This window comes from Cornus florida, unplaced genomic scaffold, assembly GCF_030987335.1.
Source record: "Cornus florida cultivar Cherokee Brave unplaced genomic scaffold, ASM3098733v1 CherokeeBrave_3.0.0_Hap2_Chr10, whole genome shotgun sequence".
NCBI lineage: Eukaryota > Viridiplantae > Streptophyta > Magnoliopsida > Cornales > Cornaceae > Cornus > Cornus florida.
The window spans coordinates 33,704,156-33,725,904 of NW_026775580.1; the positions used below are offsets into that span (position 1 = coordinate 33,704,156).

Below are 21,749 nucleotides of genomic sequence, written 5' to 3' on the forward strand. Positions count from 1 at the left end.
AATTGCAAAGTGGGGGTGGGTATATTTGTTTGTGAAAAGTGATTTTCAAATTGTTTATGACAGAAGGCTTTAGAACCGTTAGATATATGGAAGTAGGTCCCACTAGAGACTATTTAAAGGCTGTTAGAGACTCCGGTTAGACGCTCCTCTCTTTATATCTCTTTCACTCTTCAGAGCTATGCAGATCTCTCTGCTTGTACAGGACGAATCTTTCCTTTCTCTCTCTCTCCTTCATCTCTCTATATATATCTCCATCATGACCTCTCTATATATCCATCACTGCCCTATCTACACTCTGGTCTCACTTCATTGCTCTTCTCCAACTTCGAGATGCGTCTCCTTCAGTTTTTCATGTTGGTTCACACCTCTGCTTGTACAGGACGAATCTTTGCTTTCTCTTTGTATATCTCTCCTTCATCTCTCTCTCTCTATATATATATATCTCCATCTCTCTCTATATATATCCATCACTGCCCTATCTACACTCTGGTCTCACTTCCCCAACATAAAATTAAGTGGTCTCTTCTTCGCCACACCATGTGCCATTGCTCTTCTCTCTCTTCTCCAACTTCAAGATTCGCCTCCTTCAGTTTTTCATACCTTCAGTTTTTCATATTGGTTCACGCATCTCTGATTGCTCTACATATCCCTCTCCCCAACCCTAAAAATGACGATGTGTCTTCTTCACTTTGTTTTACTTCTCATATCTTACTACTACACTACACGTGATTTCTCGGGTCTCTCTTCCCTCCCTGTTATATAAATGTGTCAAGCTATAAGTTTTTCTTCTCAGATTTCAAAAACCCTCCTATCATTCTCTACTCTCTTTGTACCCACTGCTCCATTCTTATTTGTTTCAAGTTCCATCTCTTTGTCCGTGACTCTGTTGAAACAGACTTCACTCATCTGTTAATGAAGTTGAAGCTCAAAATGAGGAATGAAGAGTTGCATTACTCCAGAAACTCACTGTTACTGCCACTATTGAAGAAAACAATGGCAGTGAGTTCCCTAGAAAAATTGAACTCTTCTTTCTTTCTTTGTGAGCTTCAACTTCTTTAGCAGATCAGTGAAAGTCAGTTTCAATGTAGCCATGAGAGAAAGATGGTGATTGAAATAAATAAGTATTAGGACTGAGTGGATATTAAGAGAGTAGTGAATGATACGAGGAAATTAGGGTGGTGTCTTCCGTGGAGAAGCAAGCAGTTCTTCTTCCATTTTCAATGACGGGTACCCTTATAATGTACAAGCATATCGCTTGTTCTTCTGTAGCCGTTGATTCTTGATGAAATATTAATTTCACCACTAGCTATTGGGAACATATATATTTTTATTGTTTGCTATTATTTTTTTTTTAATCTGTTGATCAAATTAATAAGTTTAGTTTTGATATAGCAACACCACCATCTCACTTGTGTTATATTTCTTTCCTGAACATGGTTGTTTGCAACACTGAAAATGAAATAGTATAATGTTTGCTTTTGTAATGCAGGCAAGTTCTTGTATCGATGGTGGTTGTTCGAATTAGCATAGTCAAGTGTGTGTCAATAAAAGGCAATCAGATTACAATCTTCAGACAGATTACTGATTTGGTAAGGCAGAAGCTTCTAACTACGTTGGTTAAAGACTCGCCATGTGCAAGAAGGCTGATGCTTGAATGGGACTTGCCGCCGTTCATCAAACCACCCTCCAGAGCCGCCGGATTGAGCCGATTAGGGCTTTGTACCATGCTGTGATACACCGGATGTGGGTATGCTTTAGACAAGAATAGTCTAGTCCACCCTAGACTAGTATGGTCTTTGTTGCTATACTGGGCCTACGCTCGGGTTTGTTAGACAATGTTTTGTTCAGTGTTTTGTGAGTGGGCCTGCCACTCTTTCATCTACTTAAGTAAATTTTGCTTTAATTTATAAAATCACCTTACTTTCCAAAAAATAAAAAAATTTAAAATAAAAAAAGTGTGCGTCAATAAAATGAACAGTGTGAAACCCAATAATTTTTTTTTTGTCAAAAACCTTGCAAATAGCAACAACATCAACAACTAGCAAGACATACAATCCTTAGCTGCCAAGTCAAGAGTATCTCCTGGAAGATGAACAAGAGTCATATCCTGTGGAATGAAATCTCTGGAAAGCTTCGCAATAACGTGAGCAACTTTATTACCATTTCTATGAACATGACTAAGTCAAGATAATGAGAAGCTCTAAAGCGCCACTTGAATATCAAAGGCAAGTGAATGAATTTCTGTCTGCCCAGGAGCATTACCCGTCACTGCTTGAACCACAACCTTTGAATCACATTCAAACCAAACTTAAGAAACTGAATATGAACCTGTCCAAAGGATAGCTTTGCGCAGACAAATAGCCTCATCTAAGGTTGCAGAAGTAACAGGAAAAGGAGAAAACACTATGGCTTGCAAAATATTGCCAAAAGAATCACGAAAAATAGCTCCACCACCCCAAATCTGAGACGAGGCCAAAAACACTACGGCTTGTAAAATATTGCCAAAAGAATCACGAAAAATAGCTCCACCACCCCCAATCTGAGACGAGGCCAAAAACGACGTATCCACATTACATTTAATCATACCCTCTCCTAGAGAAAACCATCGTGAAAATGAAAAAGAATAATGCGGAGAAAGGCGAGGAGGAGAGAAACCACGGGACAAGCGGTCACTAGAAGATGAGTTTAACAACGGAAAAAGCAATTCACAAATTAAAGAGATCAATAAAGCTATTAAAGAAAATTAAATGGGGTTTCTGAATGTTTTGGCATTTGTATGTCATGCGAATATTTTTGTAGCAATTATCGGTTTTTTGGTTCTTTAGCAAATGAGATCAGTTCCATGATCTAATATTAGGAGTTCCATGATCTAATTTTTTTTCTCACATCATCAAAAGTTGTGAAGTCTAGAGGTGTTATAACAAAATCTATCCTTTTATGCATTCAAATAAATATTTTGTATTTTATATTATTTAAGTATTATTATATATAGGTTTTATGTTTTATAGATATAAATTGAGAAGAGAAGAAGCAAAAATAGCAAAAATATGAGAATTTATGACTGCAGAAAGGATGAGAATTATTTATAACTAAAGAAAAGCATTAAAAGTATTGTAGAAGTGATGATTCGGTACATAACTTACTTCGAGTTCTCAAGTTCAAGACTTGGTTGTAGCACAATTGATTTATTTTTTAATACACGGCCATTCAAATTCAAAATTGGCACTTCATCAAATCAGCAAATATCAATTCAAATTAAAAAGCAACAAGATTTTAGGATCTCAATATTTTGATTCTCAAATTATTTTATTTTTCCCTCATAATTTCTCCCTTCTAATTAAGCTCTTAAAAGGGATAGGGGATATATAAAGAGTTGCGGAAAAAAGTGAGAGCGTAATGGAGAGCTTGCTCATTTTGGAGTAAGCTCAATTCTTGTATATATTTTTGTATTTCTTCTCATTCAATTGAAGTTTAGTTTTATTTTTATCTTTTAATTTTTTGTTATTAAGTTAGTGTAATATTCCTCTCATGGGAGTGATGAAACCACCGTGGTTGAAGTATGCATGTTTGTGTCTTTTATTTCTTGTATGATAATTCATCGGGAGAGTTATTCTTTTATGAATTTCAATGACAAAAACTTCGTAATGAAGAATGGAAGCTACAAAAATAGACGGAGCATTATTCGTGATAAGCCAAAGTGTAGTGGAAATACAGATAATGGCTACCACTAGAGAAATAAAGGAAGGATTCTTCCTTTTATGTCAATTAATACAAATACGAGGAATGTCTATCAATATTTATTCTTTCTAACAAGCAAGAGGTAGTAAAAGAAGTAACAACAGAACATCATTCATTTGGTGGAAAACTTATATAAGAAAATTATACTATTAATTTATTAATATGAATCCATGGTGGTGAATTCTTCTTTCTTGAAATTTATTTATTTTTCTTTAGTATTAGTTTCATTATTCCATAATCAAAAAAATTGTTTTAAAATATTTTTCCATAAATTTTTATTTTATTTTGATTTGGAGTTCACGAAATCTCATCTTGAATGTGTGATTCCTGTTTATTTTTGCAAGTATTTCTTTCTTTTTGCACGAAGTGCAGAGAACCAACAATATAAAAATCTAGAAATCTACACTCGTCATACCACTCAAAATGGAAGGGAGAAGACAAATGAGTGTGAGAGCTTCTTGCTAGAAAAAGAAAAAGATATAAAAATTGTAACTCTTTGGTATGTGATTTCACAATGTGACTGACCCCTTCGCCTATTGAATTGCTGATTTGTGGGAAAACTTATAATTATTAATTTTGCTTTGTAGAGTTTTTGAAGAGTACTCTAATTGTGAAAAGTTCTTTCTATAACAAGTCTTCAAAAGCATTACGTGTTATTTACTATAACAACTCTACTTCCCACCCATTGGTAGGGTGTGATGGTTGCTGCCAAAGGTCCAGATTCGAATCCCCGTTCCATCAATTGTCAGTTGTTTTAACTTTCCAAAAAAAAATAAAAAATAAAAAATAAAAAAATCTACTTCCCGAGTAGGCTTCGGTTTCTGCAGTTAGACATGCATTGGAGGAAACGGGTACGCAAAAGTTCAAGTCTACGTATGCTTAAATGGTGTATGTTTCTGCACCCAGACATGCATTGGAGCAAATGGGTACTTGAAAGTTCAAGTCTACTTATACATAAAATGGTGTATGAATTTCTTGCCAAGAAAAAACTGCTTTAATCTAGCTAACATTTGTGTAGGAACATTAGGTATCCTAAATATACAAGAGGAACCCTGTTATAGTCAGAAGTTTAGAATAGAATAGATATTTTCTTCACCAACTTACATTCACAATAAAGTGCCTGTTTTGCATTGCGATTCTTGAGAGAAAAGTTATATTAAGGAATGAAAAAATGGAAAGAATATACTTCTGAAAAGTGCTAAGCTCCCCAAGACAGCCCTACAACAATTGCAAACAGGCCAGCGTATTTCAATACCAGGACATATAGACTACAGTAACCAAGGTAACTAGCTCCAGAGAAAACCAACATAACCAAACATCATTCCAGCAGCCTTCAAACTCATGCCACACCCGCGAATTATTTATGCCATTGTCTCGAATAGAAATGTTATTGTCCAAAAAGCATAGTTGCAAATAATACGAGGATCTTCCTGAGTTTTAATTCCCCACCTGTATACAAGTTTTAAATAGTAATCCAGAGCATAATTCATCACCTTCAATTTTTCTTTTTAAAAAATAATTAATTATCAGGAGATAGCACGCGCAAAATTTACAAGCTATCTCAAAGATTATCACAGTATGACACCAAGATCATATAATGCTGTGAGGTCCTTTTTCTATATCAGAGTTTCAATACAGGGCCGACCCAATTAACTGGTGCTAGGAAAATTAAAAAAACAAATACAAAAATTAATAATCCCTCATTTACTTCCATTTCCGAGCAAAAATGCAGAGTATATATTTACAACAGGAGAGGTTGCTACCTCATCATCATTAGGTGACTCATTAAACTCCTTGCAACTTGTAGTCAGAGATGATGTCGGGTATACATAAGTTTTAACAGGAGCCACACGCTGAAGGGGAAGACTACTTTTTCTGCATAACATATAAACAACATTAGAATCCTTTTATACTTTCTTAACTAATTGCAGTGCATAATCTATCCAGAGAACTAATCAAACGGGCCACAACTACGTAATGATATATGTTGGTAATCAAACATAGTAGGGAACACCAGTCGTCGCCTCCCTAAATGAGCATACCCTTTGTAGTAGGATTGTTTTGTTAAATCTAAAATATGGAAGTTGGATAATTTCTTCAGTGAGGTAAGGATACTGTCTTTTTTAGATGCATCCATGCAAACAACAGATCCAATACTTTCCCAGATACAAGCCCTTTGTGAAACTATATTTAGCTAAAATCCTGAACAACAATCCTATAATAAAGATGGTAGATATGAGGATAGAGGAAGTATAGCGTTGAGAAACCAACCGCGCAATTCAACAGAGCGGTCATTAAATTATGGCATATATTGGACCACAAATTTCAGTCATAACAAACTATTGCAGAACTGTGATAGATTTTTCAGATCATGAGGTTTTATCATTTGTTTTTTTCCCACAAGTTTATACCCGTCACGATTCCGGGTTCTAAAGCTACAAAAACTCTAGATCTAATCTCCAAAACATACATTACACAAGATCTAATTTAGATCTTAAATCAAGAGCTTGGGACATTTCATTGAATTGACGAGTTTCAAAACTTTTTCACTTCATCTAGAGTTCATCTTAATTAAATTTGTTGTTACATGTTATATCTTGAGAGATTGTTAATGGATCTTGTTACTATAGATTTACTTTCGGGTTCCATCAAGGGGTAAGTTAATTTTGTATATAAATATATTTTCTTCTCTTTTCTTTTCTTTTTTTCTTTTCTACACTAGTAAGTTATAAATTGCAAGGTTCATGCTATTTACATAGGAAGCCAATATTTGAACTCCTCTTTGTGATGAATGCACTCTACTTTTAAAGTGATATGACATTAGCGTCCTACTCATAAGTAAAAAAACAAGCATTAGAAGCATTTATTGTCACGCCATAAAAATAAAAAAATAAAAAATAAAAAAAAGGGGAAAAAAATGTATTTATCAAAAGGGGAGTTCCCTCTCCTTATCCCCTTATTTTATTATTAGATGATTTTACTGATTTTATTTTATTTTTTTACTTCTTTTTTTTCCCCTCTTCTTTCTAATTTCCATATAATCTCAATTGCAAATCCCTTTCAATACGTATTTGTGACATTGAGACAAAGATGCTCTTTAAACATTATTTAATGAAAAACATTACATATTTATGTTTACATGAATTTTGAGTACAATTAAAAAACATTTCGTACTGAAAGTGACAAAGTTCAATGGAGGAATCTCATTACGCACGTAAAAATCATCTCTATAAAATTAACAAAATTCAAGAAATTCAATTTATAGGATTTTGGGTTCAAAACACCCATAGTGACATACTTCGGGAGAGTTGCGAGTGAGAAAAAAAATAAAAAAAATCATGACTCAAGTAGTTGCTTCTGTTACATTAAATCCACTAGACCCTACTTCCGCACTGCCATCTCACTACAACTACAGCAGCTGTTATTGTTATTTGAAACCTTGGCAAGAATGGTAAGAGTATCATGGTGCTACTGTTTATTTATTTAATTATTTTGATAAGTAAGAAAGTATTAAAAAGGGGACCGCATCCCTAAGAACTATAAATGGCACGAGCCAAAGGCCCTAATGGCTCAGAGAGCCCAAAAAATCAACTATCTCCTCTTAAGATTTACAATTTTTCCGCATAACCCAACAAAAAAGAGAGCAGACAATGAAAAACTTTAAAACCCCAAAAGGAGATTCCTCTCCATCAAAGGATCTCCTATTCCATTCCTTCCAAATGCACCACCAAACACAAGGGGGAGCGACTCTCCAAAACTCTCAGGTATGAGGGCCCACATGACAATCTCTCCAAGCATCAATCAATAGACCTAGGCATAACCTGTTGGAAGTTAATTCAAATTTAACCTTCAGTGTTATTTTGTGAGTTAGAATTTAAAATTAAAATAAAATGGTTGATAGGATTAAGGCTATTAGAGTTTTGAATTATTGTTTGTTATCATTTAGATTACATTCTCCATCTATTTAAAGATGTTGATTGTAATCAGAATATGTATTCCCAAATTAATATAATTGCCTTGTTTTCCTTTCATGTATTGTTGTTTCATTATAATAGCCAAAAAGGCTAACAGAGTGGGTATTAGAGCAGTCAACGATCAACCGGTACTGAAGTCAGAAAAGCGTAAAAAAGGGTTCAGGTAAAAAAAAAATGGCCGCAACAGGTAACAACAATTCTCATCCGATTGTTCCCATTTTTAAAGGTAAAAATTATTAGTTTTGGAGTATAAAAATGAAAACTCTGTTTATTTCTCTTGATTTGTGAGAATTAGTTGAAAGTGGTTATGCATAATATGATAATCATGAAGATAGAATTACTGTTGTACAAAGAACAACATTGAAAGAAAACAAAAAGAAAGATGCTAAAGCTTTGTCCTACATTCAAGTCACAGAGTCATCCACTCTGGTGAAATCCTCTGCTCTCCTCTCTCTTCTTTTCTGTCTTCTCTCTTCTGATTTGCTTGGTGTTTCGAAGTCCTTGAAGGGTTTCTTTTGTGGGGTGTGAATGTTTAGGGCCCGATTAGCTCTGGTCGAGGGATCAGGCCATCACTCGTTCGTTTTCTGGTGGGGAAGTTTGGCCGGGATGTTGGGGATTGTGCAAGAATGGAAGATTGGGCTTCAAGAGCTTAGAAGGTTTCTGCTGGTGTCGATCTCCTCATTGCCGAATTCGCTCTTGCTGTTCAGACTGCCTTCTCATGCTGAGGTGGTAAGGTTTTGAGGGAAGGTAAACGGACTTGGGAGGAAGCTGAATTATAACTAGATGTGTGGTCCTTCCGTGTTGGGTGTTGTGGAATTCTTAAGGAAAAGGAGAATAGAGATAGTCTTTGCTCTTCTGTTGCCTTTGTGGCCTTATGCCTTATTTGAAGCAATCGGCAATACATATGGGGCGTTCAGGAAGGTAGAAGCAGACGAAAGGAAGGATGCGAACGAGGTTATTATCTATGCCAACAATGATGGCGTCGTCCCGGAGAGGATTCTGGTAAGGGACGAACGGCTCTGTTATAGGGTGTATTTGGTGGTTGAGAGGTTTCCTGATCTTGTCCCCACAACTGCGGGCCTTGACAGAAGGGACGAGAGCACCGTTCTCTCGGGAGAATATTCTTTTAGGTTGCATAGAAGAGGTGGAAAGGGGTTTCTGGCATCGGAGTTGCAGGTTCCTGAAGGTAGAAGAAGATGGAGTGACTATCACGCGCGACCAGCACGTGGATCCAGTGGAGAGGCAGAGGGGACACGTGGTTGGCATGCAATGGTACCGGTGGATTATGCTGATTCAGATATGAGAAGGGATAAGAGGCCTTGCAGTTTGAAATTCAAAGATAGGGCACATGATTTCTTAAGTAAAGGGGTGAGGGGTGGTCTTTCCACTTGGGTTGGGCCTCGTGGGCATAATTCAGATCCAGTTTTTCGCAAGCCCATTGGGGAAGGGGTGAGCTCGTTTGGGCCACACATGCATTCCGGACCTCTTCCGGATATGCAAAAAGAAATTTTCGAAGCAGTGTGGGCCACAACCCACAAAGACTATGGACCGAGACTTAATGATTTTTCTTGTATCTTAGGACCAGAAAAGAGGCACAAGGCCCAGCCAACCCACGCTCATTGGAGGCCCAATGTCCATTCTAATGGATCTGGGCAGTCCCATGGGCCTTTAAAGTTCCGATCGTCTGGGCCTAGTCCCTGTAATGAGTATGAAGGATCGAGTCAGGTAATTACTTTAAGGTTACAGACTCTCCGTCGTGAATTTGAAACCCTAATGATGAAAAATTATGAGTCAATTCATACTTACCTCATTAGAGTTACTTCTATTGTTAATCAAGCAAAATCTTTAGGGAAAAGGGAAAAACACGGATTTCAAGGAAAATCAAAGTGGAGTAGACTTTCCAATCAAAATTGAAATTTAAAAGAGGCTCAAATGGAAAAGGGAAAAACAACGGATTTCAAGGCAAAAGAGGGAATCAATCCAATGGAAAAGGTAGACAATATATGAAAGGTAATGGTGAAATTCCAATTTGTTATTATTGCAGAAAGAAGGGTCGTATTGAACAGGATTGCTGGTACAAAAATAAAGATTCTGTTATGACAACCGTAGCGAACCAAGCAACTATTACGAAACGCGACAGAAAAATAAACACACCACACAAAAAACACAAAGATTTATACATGGTTCGGCAAAACCTACGTCCACGGTAGAGATCCGGTGAAAGTCTTTACTATGTGTAAAATCGGAGATTACAAGTTTCAACCCCACTCTCTCTCTCTGTACGATTTTCAGTATCTCTTAATCATACACTCCAAACCCTAAGCGCCCTTATATATCGGGCTACAAGGGTACTAATTAGGGCCCACAACCCACACAAAACTTAACAAATGGGTCGTCAGGTCACAACGCGACCCGGCACCAAATTTGGGCCACAACATCACATATCCCAATATTCCTCAATGATCCATTTGTGAAAAATAGGGACATAAGAAAAAGAGTGTTGGTACAATCCTAAAAATCAAGCCAACTTTCATGAAGAGAAAGATGATGAAAAAGTTGATGATGAAAATGTTAATGATGAAAAGTCGATATGGGGAAGAGGTTGGCGGTTGGACTACACGTCCGGTTTCTATTGCAGGAGGAGTTGGGGCATGGAAATCCATTCGAAAGGGATGGGATGCCTTTTCCTCTCATATTAGTTTCAAAGTTCGTGATGGTAGTTGCATCCGTTTTTGGAAAGATCTTTGCTGTGGGGATCAGCGATTATTTCGTACATTTCCCAGATTATTCAGTATTGTAGTTGATAGACATGCCTATGTAGCAGACTGTTATCGGTTTAATAATAGTGGGATTACGTGAAATGTGCATTTTCGGCGTTCATTTTAGGATTGGGAGCTCCAGGTGAGTATTTTTCTGGACCAATTGTATCAACAGGAAGGAATTGGCAGGGGGTATGACAATTTGACATGGATTCCCTCTTCTCACAGTCACTTTGAAGTAAGATCTTTGTTCTTATGTTTGTCTAATTTTGTATACTCTGACTTCCCTCGGAAGACCATTTGGCGCTCTATGGATCCTACTAGGGTGGCATTCTTTGTGTGGACCGCTGTTTGGGGTAAGATACTGACAATTGATGATTTGAGGAAGAGGGGAAATTGTTTTGTTAATTGGTGTTGCCTATGCAAGCAAGATGGGAAGTCAGTTGATCATCTTCTAATGCATTGCCCTGTGGCGCACAATTGTTGGAATCTTATTCTTGGTTTGTTTGGCATGTGTTGAGTAATGCCACGTTCTACTAAGGATTTAATTCATGCCTGGAGAGGATGTCGTGTGAGTAGGGGTGTACGTGATTATTGGAGATCTGTCCCACATTGCGTATGGTGGTGCATCTAGAAGGAGAGAAATAGTAGAATGTTTTAAGGGAAGGAGTCACCTACGATGACACTGAAACTTGTTATTATTCGTTCTCTCTTTAGTTATGTGAAGAAGAGTTCTTGTTCCTCTTCTGATGATTTAATTTCTTTTTTGGATTCTTTGGGGCCTTAGACCACAGTTCCTCTAATGTCTAAGGGATGCGTTCCCCTTTTCAATGCCTTTTTTAATTCATTATTACTAATCAAAAAAAAAAAATTATCTTGCCTCAATGCCACTGCAAAAAATATATGGTATGTTGACGGTGGTTAACCATATGACCGGAGATAAGTCTATTTTTATCAAAATTGACGAATCTACTAGGTCTCAAGTACATATGGGGAATTACAAAATAATGCAAGTTCAAAGCAAAGGAACAGTTGATACTAATTTTGGTAAAAAGTTGATTGATGAGGTTTTGAAATCCCAAGTTAGGCTCAAAATTTGATTAGTTTGGGGCAGCTAATTAAGAAAGGCTATTCAGTTGTTTTTGAAGAAGACAGATGCATGTTGTACAACAAAGAAAATAAGAAATTAACATTATCTATCCTCTTGATTTTTCTAAGCTCACGAAGGATGAGAAGAAAGAAGAAGTGGTTGCCATTACAAAAACAGTTCCAGAAAAAGCACAGAGAATTCAAAAGACTAAGAAGCAACAAATGGAAGAGAAGCCTGTCACCTTCTACTGTCATCTCAATTACCAAAAAAAAAAGTGTCACCTGTTTTCCAAATTTTAAGGACTCCAACAGTTCTATCCAAGAAAGAATGTCTTTGAGATCAGACTCATGATCCAATAATATTGTGTGCAAGACCTAGTGGCTCTCATCCTAGCATTTGAGACCAAATATCCTAACTTCTAATCGAGTTGGTAGTAATACAATATAGCACTCTTACAATATAGCACTCTGGATGACAGACAACCTGATAACATAAAAAAAATGCCTTCCATTTGTTACACAATAGAGAACATATAACCATTAAATGTGAAAGAAGACTTTAACCACACAAGAACCTAAAGCACATAACATATATCTATGGAAAGAATATAGGGAAAATTACAAGTTAGTCCTACTTTTGCACTCTACAGACAAATAAGTTATAAAAAAAGGTTTGATAGGATAATGTTGTTCTACTTTTCATAAAACTTTCCAACAAAGTTCTATAACTAATACAATTTCTCTTTTACCCTTTTCGTATATCACGTATGTTGTTGCTTAATTAAATTTTTCCACACAATTTCGCTAACAATTTGATTCAAAAAAATAATAATTTAGGAAAATTTTATTTCAAATTCAAGTTATATTTGATATAATAAGATAATTTGATACTGTTCTAATTATCTTTCTATTTCAGAGTTGTATTCTGTTTAGTAATTTCTTATTTGTAAGTCTTGGGGCCTATAAGAAATTATAATCCTTGTTTAACAAGGAATTGGGTTTGGAACTCTATAAATAGATACATAGGCTTTGGGTTGAAACTTATGAGATTGAGAGAGATGTAGTCTGATAAAGTAGGAAAAACACCGGTGACAATAGCGAGGGATTAAGCTCGTGGAGTGGTACATGGTAAAAAGGCATGTATATAGTGTTGTTACTTTATTGTTGTAATATCTCTACGAATCATAGTAAAATCTCTTCTAATCCATGGAAATAGGCCAATTTTGGCTAAACCATGTATATCTTGTGTTTGTGTGTGATTGCTTTGTTGGCTTTTATTGGATCCTCCTTGTTTGCGTGCTTCCATTGTCCCAACAAATTGGTTTCAGAGCAAAAGGTGAAGGAGTTTCAGTAAACACAAGAAGTCTCAACATGTGCTACAACGGGCTTCAATTGTAGGTGGAGTCAATTGGCTTGGTTACATAGCATTGCGTTCAAGAAGTCAAGATGGAGCCTTAGAGGTTTGACTAATAGAGCAAAGTATAATGAGGACAATCGGAGATTTGTAGGAGTATCATCAAGATTGAAGCTGCAAAAGAATTGTCCTGATCAATGCCGTGGAAGCGATGATTGGCTGAATGGAATTTGAGCCAAGGAGGAGATTGTTGGAATTTGTGTCTCAAATCTCAAATTTCTATTCTAATTATGTTTCTATTTTAGAGTTTTATTATGTTTAGTAATTTCTTATTTGGTAAGTCTTGGCCTATAAGAAATTGTAATCCTTGTCTATAAAATAATTGGGTTTGGAACTCTATAAATAAATACATAGGCTTTGGGTTAAGACTTATGAGATTGAAAGAGATGTAGTCTCATGAAGGAGTTGATGGGTAGATGTAGTTTATGGGTTGATAAAGTAGGATAAACACCGGTGACACTGATAATGAGGGATCAAGCTCGTGAAGTGGTAAATGGTAAAAAGGCATGTATATGGTGTTGTTTCTCTATTGTTGTAATTATCTTTACGAATCATAGTAGAATCTCTTCTAATCCATGGACGTAGGCCGATTTTGGCTAAACCATGTAAATCTTATGTTTGTGTGTAATTAATTTGTTGCCTATCATTGGATCTTTGTTATTCGCGCTCTTCCGCTGCCCCATAACTTTTTTAGCTAACATTGTCTCAAATTTATATAGATTTTCTTTAGATTATTTTTTTATTATTATTATAAAAAAATACAAAGTACAAAATTCAAAAATAATGAAAATAATTTATTTACTATTCATAAATGTAATGCATGAAAAGTATCTCATTGTATTTTAACATGTTGTGAATATTTATGAAAAGTGAATATGAGATCATTTGTTCAATATTTTACGATTATTAATTTTGGTAACAATAAATATTTTTTAAAATAGGCTTTAATCACAAAATATTGGAAATAAAGAGAAAATTGGTATTTTAGCGAGAGAAAAAAAAAAAAAAAAGACACACTAACGTTAATTTAGAAATAAAGGGAAAATACTGAAAAAATTATTTATAGAATCTGAACTTACTTGGAAATATTTTTCAAAAGTAGGACGGACTTGTCATTGTGAAAATTTTATTGGACTTACTTGTCTTTGGAGTTTGAAAGTAGGACTAATGGGTAATTTTCCCAAGAATATACAAGTATGAATGCACAATACAACTCTGAAAGGATATAGCGTGTGGAATGCATGCACACTTATGTGTGTGCGCGGGTTGAGAGAGAGAGAGAGAGAGAGTTATACCTCAGTGCTGGTGGTAATATAGGAAACAACAACAGTGATGTCATCAAGCTTGCCACCATAATAACGGATCCCAGCTTCTTGGGCAGCTATGGAGAAAGGTGTCTGTCGGTTTTTGTCCAGTGCTCGTTGGCGTGCCAATGCCGCAATCTTTTGAGCTGTCACCTGAGGCCCTAAGCCAGCTCTCATGGCATGAACGACCACCGCAGTAACCTCATTGTTATATAAGTTGTCAAAAAGTCCATCAGTGCCAACTATTATAGCATCTCCAGGGGCTACGGGGACTGTAAAAACCTGCAACAAACAGAGACCACTTAGCTTTTTAGCAAATTCTATGATCAATCAAAGTACATTTGAGTAATTGCTGAAATACGGTATGCAGTCTTGTGCTCTATTTTGTTAAGCTTTCAGGAATAAGCAGGAAGTTTCCTTTTCTTTACCTTGGAAAGTGTAATCAGGAATTAATCAGGGTGAAAAACAATACAAGAATTTAGGGATAATAGTTCGTGTTTTAGGGGAAAAAAATTTGAGCAATTATTCAGAATTGAAGAAACTAAAATTTGCAATGTCCAGGATTACCATAAATATAATAATATGAGGTAGGTTATGAACTCTAGTCCATTGGCATTAAACAAGAGAAGGGCCAAAATAGCATAAACTTCCATGAAAAGATAAAGAGCATAAAAGAGTAGCGTGCATCAACAGACCTGACCGGAGCTGGGCAAATCACCATCATTTCCACTCTCCAATTGATATGTAAAATTGAAATCATGCTGCTGTACGGGGGATCGAATTACAGTGCATCCATCTCTAACCACTATAAACCCACTATCTCCTAAATTAACGGCATGGAGACCCTGCAAAGGATAACAGAATGACAAGTCAATTTCTTAACAAATAGAAATTCAATATCCAGAGAATAAAATTTTTCACATGACTATCATCAAGCAGTTTTCACAATATCAACACATGCTAACTTGATCAAGAGTTCAGGATACAGGGAGTTAAAAATATCCTGTAAATCCGAGAAGAAGCCTCTAAAGTGGACCAAATAATTTAAATTAAGCTTTTATCAAGTGTCTAATCCCAGATTTGTAGAAGCTTGACTATTCAAATGCTACTCCCAAGGAGTACAAGTAGTGTGGTGAATTTTCAAGTTTTTCAAATGCAGAATGGTATGATTGTTCGGTATTAGATTCAGCACAATAATCTAAGAAGCATGGATATAGACATGAGAGAACAACATGACACGAACACGTTAACAGCACATGGACCCAACAATAGAAAATATATTTTTTATAGAAAAATAATGTATATTTAACAAATAGATTTTTAATGACCATAACATGAAATTTATAACATAAAATAAAATTATAATAAACTCAGTCACATAGAGAAAGACATAAAAGGACACGACATGCTTTTGTATGAGTGTGCTTGTTTATTTGTGTATATGCATATTTATAAGTAGGCACATGATTTGACAACTTCTTTACTTCTCCCTTGCCTCAATAATATGTTTCTAGTTTTGTATTTCAAATTTTGGCCAAATTTTGAATTAACTCAGTCAATCCTTTAATTTTATTTACCTAGAGTAATACTTCTTTTCAATTTTAAAAGAAACGTTCCAAGTTCAACTAAATAAAGAGGAAGATTGCAGGTTACTAGAGGAGAATCTTGCTTCAAGAACAAGAGAACTTCGATCCAACAAATTATCACAAACTCAAGCAGCAGTCATAGATTTCATTACAGTAGTTAACACGTCACACAAACTAGATAATTGTGTGTGTTTCTTTTAACACCCATCAAAACATAACATTATAAAAGAAGCAGGTATGCCTAGAGTGAAAGTAGCATACCTGGTCTGTCAGTGCTAAAATGCAAGCAGTTGAGGACCCCTTGGCTTTTGTGCTTGAGTGAGCTTTCTCCAAAACCCTGGCTGGGTCAATCGAACCCTTAGGCTCCTCTAGAATCGCGGTTACAGAATTAGACATGAGTTCTCTAGCATATTGCCCAGCATCAATACCAACATCTGCCCAGCCGCCAACACCATCTGCCACACCTATTGCTTGTTCATCAGCACAAATAAAGTGAGCATCTTCCCCACCAGTTTCTTCTTTGTCAGGATGGGGCAAATAGCATGATCCTGAAAGTAGTTTCATGGTTCTGCCTGCTGCAATCTTCCTATTGTTAACAACAAAAAACAAAATAAATGAGAAATCTGAGCTTCCATGACAATACCATAATTCTTTGAATTTAGATGCCCACTGAACCACATGTATGGTGGAAAACTTGTTATCAGGGATAGCTAATTTTATTTTAAGTTAATATATACTGTCATTACTAGATTTCCTTTTTAAACACAGACTTTTGTCAAATTAAAAAGATACAAATACACAAAAAGCAGATGAGTGAACCGTAATGAATATTGAGAAAATTATCGATCAGCCACACATAAACAACATAGCCAAATCAGAGCAAAATGAGATCAGAACTAATGATATTTATGATTTTGTTGTTGGCGCACAAAAATATTACTATAAGATAGTAAATTACATATATAGCTTTCGAGGCCAAACCAAAAATGTGAAAGCACCCTCGAAAAATGATGAATAGAGAACAGCCAGAAGTATTTAAATTATTCGGGCCAGATCACTGTTAGCAAACAAATATCCAACAACAAGGTCAACGAACATATAGGGTTTGGCAAGAGTAGCTATTAAGCCACATCAAGAACCAGGGGTCATATCACCACGGCCACAGGTTGCAGTCTATACAAAATGACAAATAGGCCTACGGTTATATATTATACTTTAAGACTCAACTCAGTGGGCATGTCTATTTTAAATAAAGCTTTAAGCCATTGCAAGTTTACTGTCAAGCTCTCAGCAATCCAAAATTAATTGAATCCCACTACGTAATGAAATCTGCAGACTGTCATGCGATCATCAGAAAGACAGAGGTATGCCCCACTGCTAATCCATTCCCCACATATGGGTAGCCATTCTAAGATAGACTTATAGGCACCATGGTTTCGAATTTCAATAGTGGAAGGTATCTAGTATTCTCAAAACGAGATAAATGTGGAAGAGAACATTGCAACTAAACTTTTTTTTTTTGGGTAGGGGGAGGCAGTGAGGATATTGTGACTTCCATTAGGCATCTAGTATTCTCAAAACGAGATAAATGTGGAAGAGAACATTGCAACTAAACTTTTTTTTTATTTTTTTTTTGGTGGGGGGAGGCAGTGAGGATATTGTGACTTCCATTAACATTAAAAAGAACATGTTTACATAAACTCCAACAAATATGTCTAGAATATGCGAGAGAAAGGCATACCCACTTATAGTTTGTCTACAGTCCACTACCATTGAGGCCTGCACTCCAGTTATTGGTGTGACAGTACAAAACATATTACATGGAAAATAAACAGTTGCATTTGTAGTATAGTTTCTAGTATTCGTATTGGATGCCGAATTTCCTTGGATACTTACGAATACATGTCCATACTTCCTAAACGTATCCATAATTAGAATATATATATATATATATATATAATTTTGAATATTAGAATCTTCGTTGTACTTGTCTAACATTTTGTCGTACTTGTCTAACATTTCATCGTACTTGTGTTTGCCTCTATCACATATCAGATAGGGTTGACCACTTGAATTCTCTTTTCCATTACAAGCCATATCAACTATTATATTCAACTTCTTTTAGATCATTTATAATTACTTCATTCCAAGTGAGTTTTGGTCGGCCTCTTATCTCTTTTTTTTTTTTTTTTTTCTTAGTTAGTACTCACACACACATGCCTCCACTGAGCCATGAACCCCTGATCTCCCTTTGGGAAGTAAGGGCCTGACATCGCTAGGCCACTGGCCAGTTGATCGGCCTCTATCTCTTACCTTACATGCAAATAACTTTCCTTACAAGTGAATCCAAGGGTTTCCGGAGTATATGACCATACCACCTAGGTCTACTTTCTCTTAATTGCGAATAGCCACCACAAAGTACATTTCATCAATTCTTCCATAAAGAAGACTAAAATTTACAGCAATACTGTTTGAAAAAGATAACAACGAATTGTTATATAGAGTCATAATCCTACATATACATCAACAAATTAAAAAGGGTTAGTTATAGGAATCTAAGATATTCTGCATGTCAGTTCATGGAAGAATAACGAAATCCACATGAGAAAACTTACTGTTCAGAAGCATCTGCAGAACTTTCAAGTTGTTCTTCATGTGTGGAGTTGTCAAAGGACACAGCAGGAGCAGTCCCAGCAGAGGAAGATGCAGGAGATGAACTGTGGAAACTCATCAATCTGAACCCTGTGCATGGAATAAAGCTGCTCCTCCTCTTTGGAACGTTATAGAGAAAATATCCATAAAGTAAATAATTGTTAGGCCATTCTTTATTTTTCAAACTCATGCTAACTTTTCTGCAACTTTCAGAACTTGTATTGCCACAACATATAGCAGCATTATTTGTTGAGATGGCGAGTTGTCCATGCCTTGAAGTTAAATTATGTAAAGAACAGTCACCAAATACAGCTCTAGAAACCGAAACAGCCATATGAGTTTTTTGGGAATCAATGCCCAAAGAGATGAGACTAGGTTCAGATAGCAGGTGATCACTGTGATGCCTACAAACCTGAAAGGCAGGCCCTGAAACAGAGGGGACAGAAAATGTTCGAGAAAGTACTCCAACAAGCGAAGAATTTCTTATTCGATCAACTAACTGTGATTTCGATTGTACAGTAACAACAGAACCAGGTTGCAGAGGTAAATGCAGACCACTATAATTTGTAAATAGCAAGGAATGAAACAACCTAGAGTTGGCAAACAACAGTTTCCCTTGGCCAATCAAAATTTTGACTGGGTATCTGAATCCACCTTCTTGCCCAACAACCGGATTTCCCTGCTGAAATGCAACACTCAGTCTTGACAAATAATTAGATAGCATCTTGCTCACTCAAACAAAGCACTTCTGTTTGCACCCTTTATTACAGAAAACAACCACTGGCACAGTTTAAAGAAGATAATCCCATAACTTCTGATCCATTTGTTTTACAAGTTATTAGTAATGAAACTCTTTCACCAAAATATTATTAACCTGAAATGCAGAAACAAAAATGACCAATTTAATAACAAAAAATTACTTTTTAAGAATACCATACAGCAACATAACATACAGCACTATAAATCAACAAAATATTATTAAAAACAGATTCTTCGAAGGATAACCATTTTATGCTTATCATCAACATGTATTTCTTTTCTTTTTGTCTTGTTTTGGTAAAAATAACAATAAGGGAAGATGGGACAACAAGTCTTGATACGTTCAAGTCATATAATAAAAAATTAAAAATTAAATATAAAAATTAATTAAAAATATATAAATAAAAGAAAGGTTCCAAAAAATTCAATTATAAACAACTGTCTTTATAACAAAGCTCTTCACAATAAATAACAAGAAGATACAAATTTGAGAACTATCGTTGTAATTCCTTAATTTAACTTTATGGAAAAAATGCCATAGTATAGTAGTAGTAGAAAGTAGTCAAACCCCAATATCCAATCCTTAAGCAAAAAGTATTTAAAGTAAGACAAACAGACAAATCCATCAGAAAATATATTTGCAAAAAACAAAAAGAAGAACTAAATTAAAGCTATGTTTGGGAGCATGGAATCGAAGTCTTAGTTTAAACTTTGAACTAATTTTTTTCTAATTTCAATTTTAAGACGATACACAGCATAAATAAATCAAAATCAATGTCACAGATAATTGACGAAAATGAAAATGAAAATGAAAATAAAAATAAAAAATTAGTTTAAAAATCGCACCTTTCTTTATGAATAGGGAACAGTACTGGACAAAAACCCACCCTTTCAAAACACCACGGTGTTAGTATCTGCAATCAAACTCAGAGCTGGGTCTATAAACTGATGGAAAAAAACCCTGAAATCCAATCCAAGTCTCCTCTTATATTCCTCAACAACGCTAGCCTCTTTCTTTCCCTCTCTACCTTCCCCCCTCTCCCTCTAACAATAGCGCTATGTATGCAATCGCCTAAATTTGATAGTTTAGAAACTTGACGCGAGCTAAAGCATGAAACCCTAAAAAGAAATCGAAGCGACGACTGAATTAACCAGAGTAGTTGATGGACTATATGTTAGCTGCTGGTATTTTTATGACAAAAACATCCCTTTGTTGTTAGAGCATATTCACGATAATTTGAGTCTTGTTGTTGGTAGCATTAGGGGTGATTTGGTCATTATGTTCCAAAACCAAACGTCCAGGTTGGTTGGTATCAATTTATTATCCAATTTAATGGGAATATTTATGAGTACAATACAGAAGGAGGCTTTTGCACCTCAGGATCAAAGTACAATAATTATTGCCACAAAATATTCTCTATCCCTCCATATCTCTCGGTTAGTTTGGTACCATAAAAGAATATTCTATATGGGGTAAATTAACCCTCTCACTCTCGTATTAAATTATGATAAAATAAAAAAAATAGGCAAAGTACAAAAAAAAAATACTCCTCCACTTGTAACTTTTTTTTTTTTTTTTTGTAATAAATTCTTTTTGTCTAATTTTTTTATTAAAGAATCCCCTCGACATGTAACTCTTTTCAATAAATTCATTTATCTAATTTTTTACCAAAGAACCTCCCTTCATCAACTATCTAAGAATGTAAACGAGTTAATATTTAGATCAAAATTCCCTTTTATTTAAATCTTAATTTTTTTGAATTTTAAAATTCATATCTAACAAACCATACACCCAAATATTACAAATAATATATGCACGGAAATCTTATAAAACAAGGATTCTAGAAATATAAGACAATCTAAAAACCTACTGCAATAATCTTATTTTATTTTTTATAAAATATTTGGGATATTTGCAAGAAAATTTATAAAATTATTCATTTTCATATGGAACATAACATATAAAAAAAATTAGCACCGATAGAGACTGAATATTCATTTTTATTTTTATTTTAAATGGTGAGTCTATAAAAGAATAAAAATACTTTGACACGAAATATAATATTTCATGAAATCAATCTCCGTTAGGGCTAAATGTTTTATATATTCGGCTCCATATGTAAATGAATAATTCTGAAAATTTTCTTCAAATATCTCGAGTTATAAATAAAATAAGATTGTTGTACAAATCTTATATTTCTGAGCTCCTTATTTCATAAGCTTTCTGTGCATATATTATTTACAATTTTTAAATGTACGGTTTGTGATATATGAATTTTTTAAGTTCAGGAGAATTAAGATTTAAATAAAAGGGCATTTTGGTTCAAATATTAACTCTTTTACTCCCTTCAGATAGTTAAGGTGGTTCTTTGGTAAAAAATTAGACAAAGAAGATTTATTGAAAAAATGTTACAAATCGAGGAGGGTTCTTTGGTAAAAAAATAAGTCAATGGGGATTTATTAAAAAAAATGTT

General features: G+C 35.1%; 1 protein-coding gene across 1 annotated transcript; it reads right to left on the reverse strand.

The window, feature by feature from the left end:
* Positions 1-5,328: 5,328 nt before the first annotated feature.
* LOC132279566 (probable protein phosphatase 2C 55) lies at positions 5,329-20,438 on the reverse strand. The gene is made up of 6 exons (XM_059781582.1): positions 20,122-20,438; positions 18,480-19,390; positions 16,126-16,450; positions 14,974-15,123; positions 14,270-14,560; positions 5,329-5,613 (listed from the first exon to the last, which is right to left on the reverse strand). The coding sequence occupies exons 2-6, from the start codon at positions 19,238-19,240 to the stop codon at positions 5,605-5,607; spliced, it is 1,536 nt and encodes a 511-aa protein (XP_059637565.1). The 5' UTR covers positions 19,241-19,390; positions 20,122-20,438; the 3' UTR covers positions 5,329-5,604.
* Positions 20,439-21,749: the final 1,311 nt, after the last annotated feature.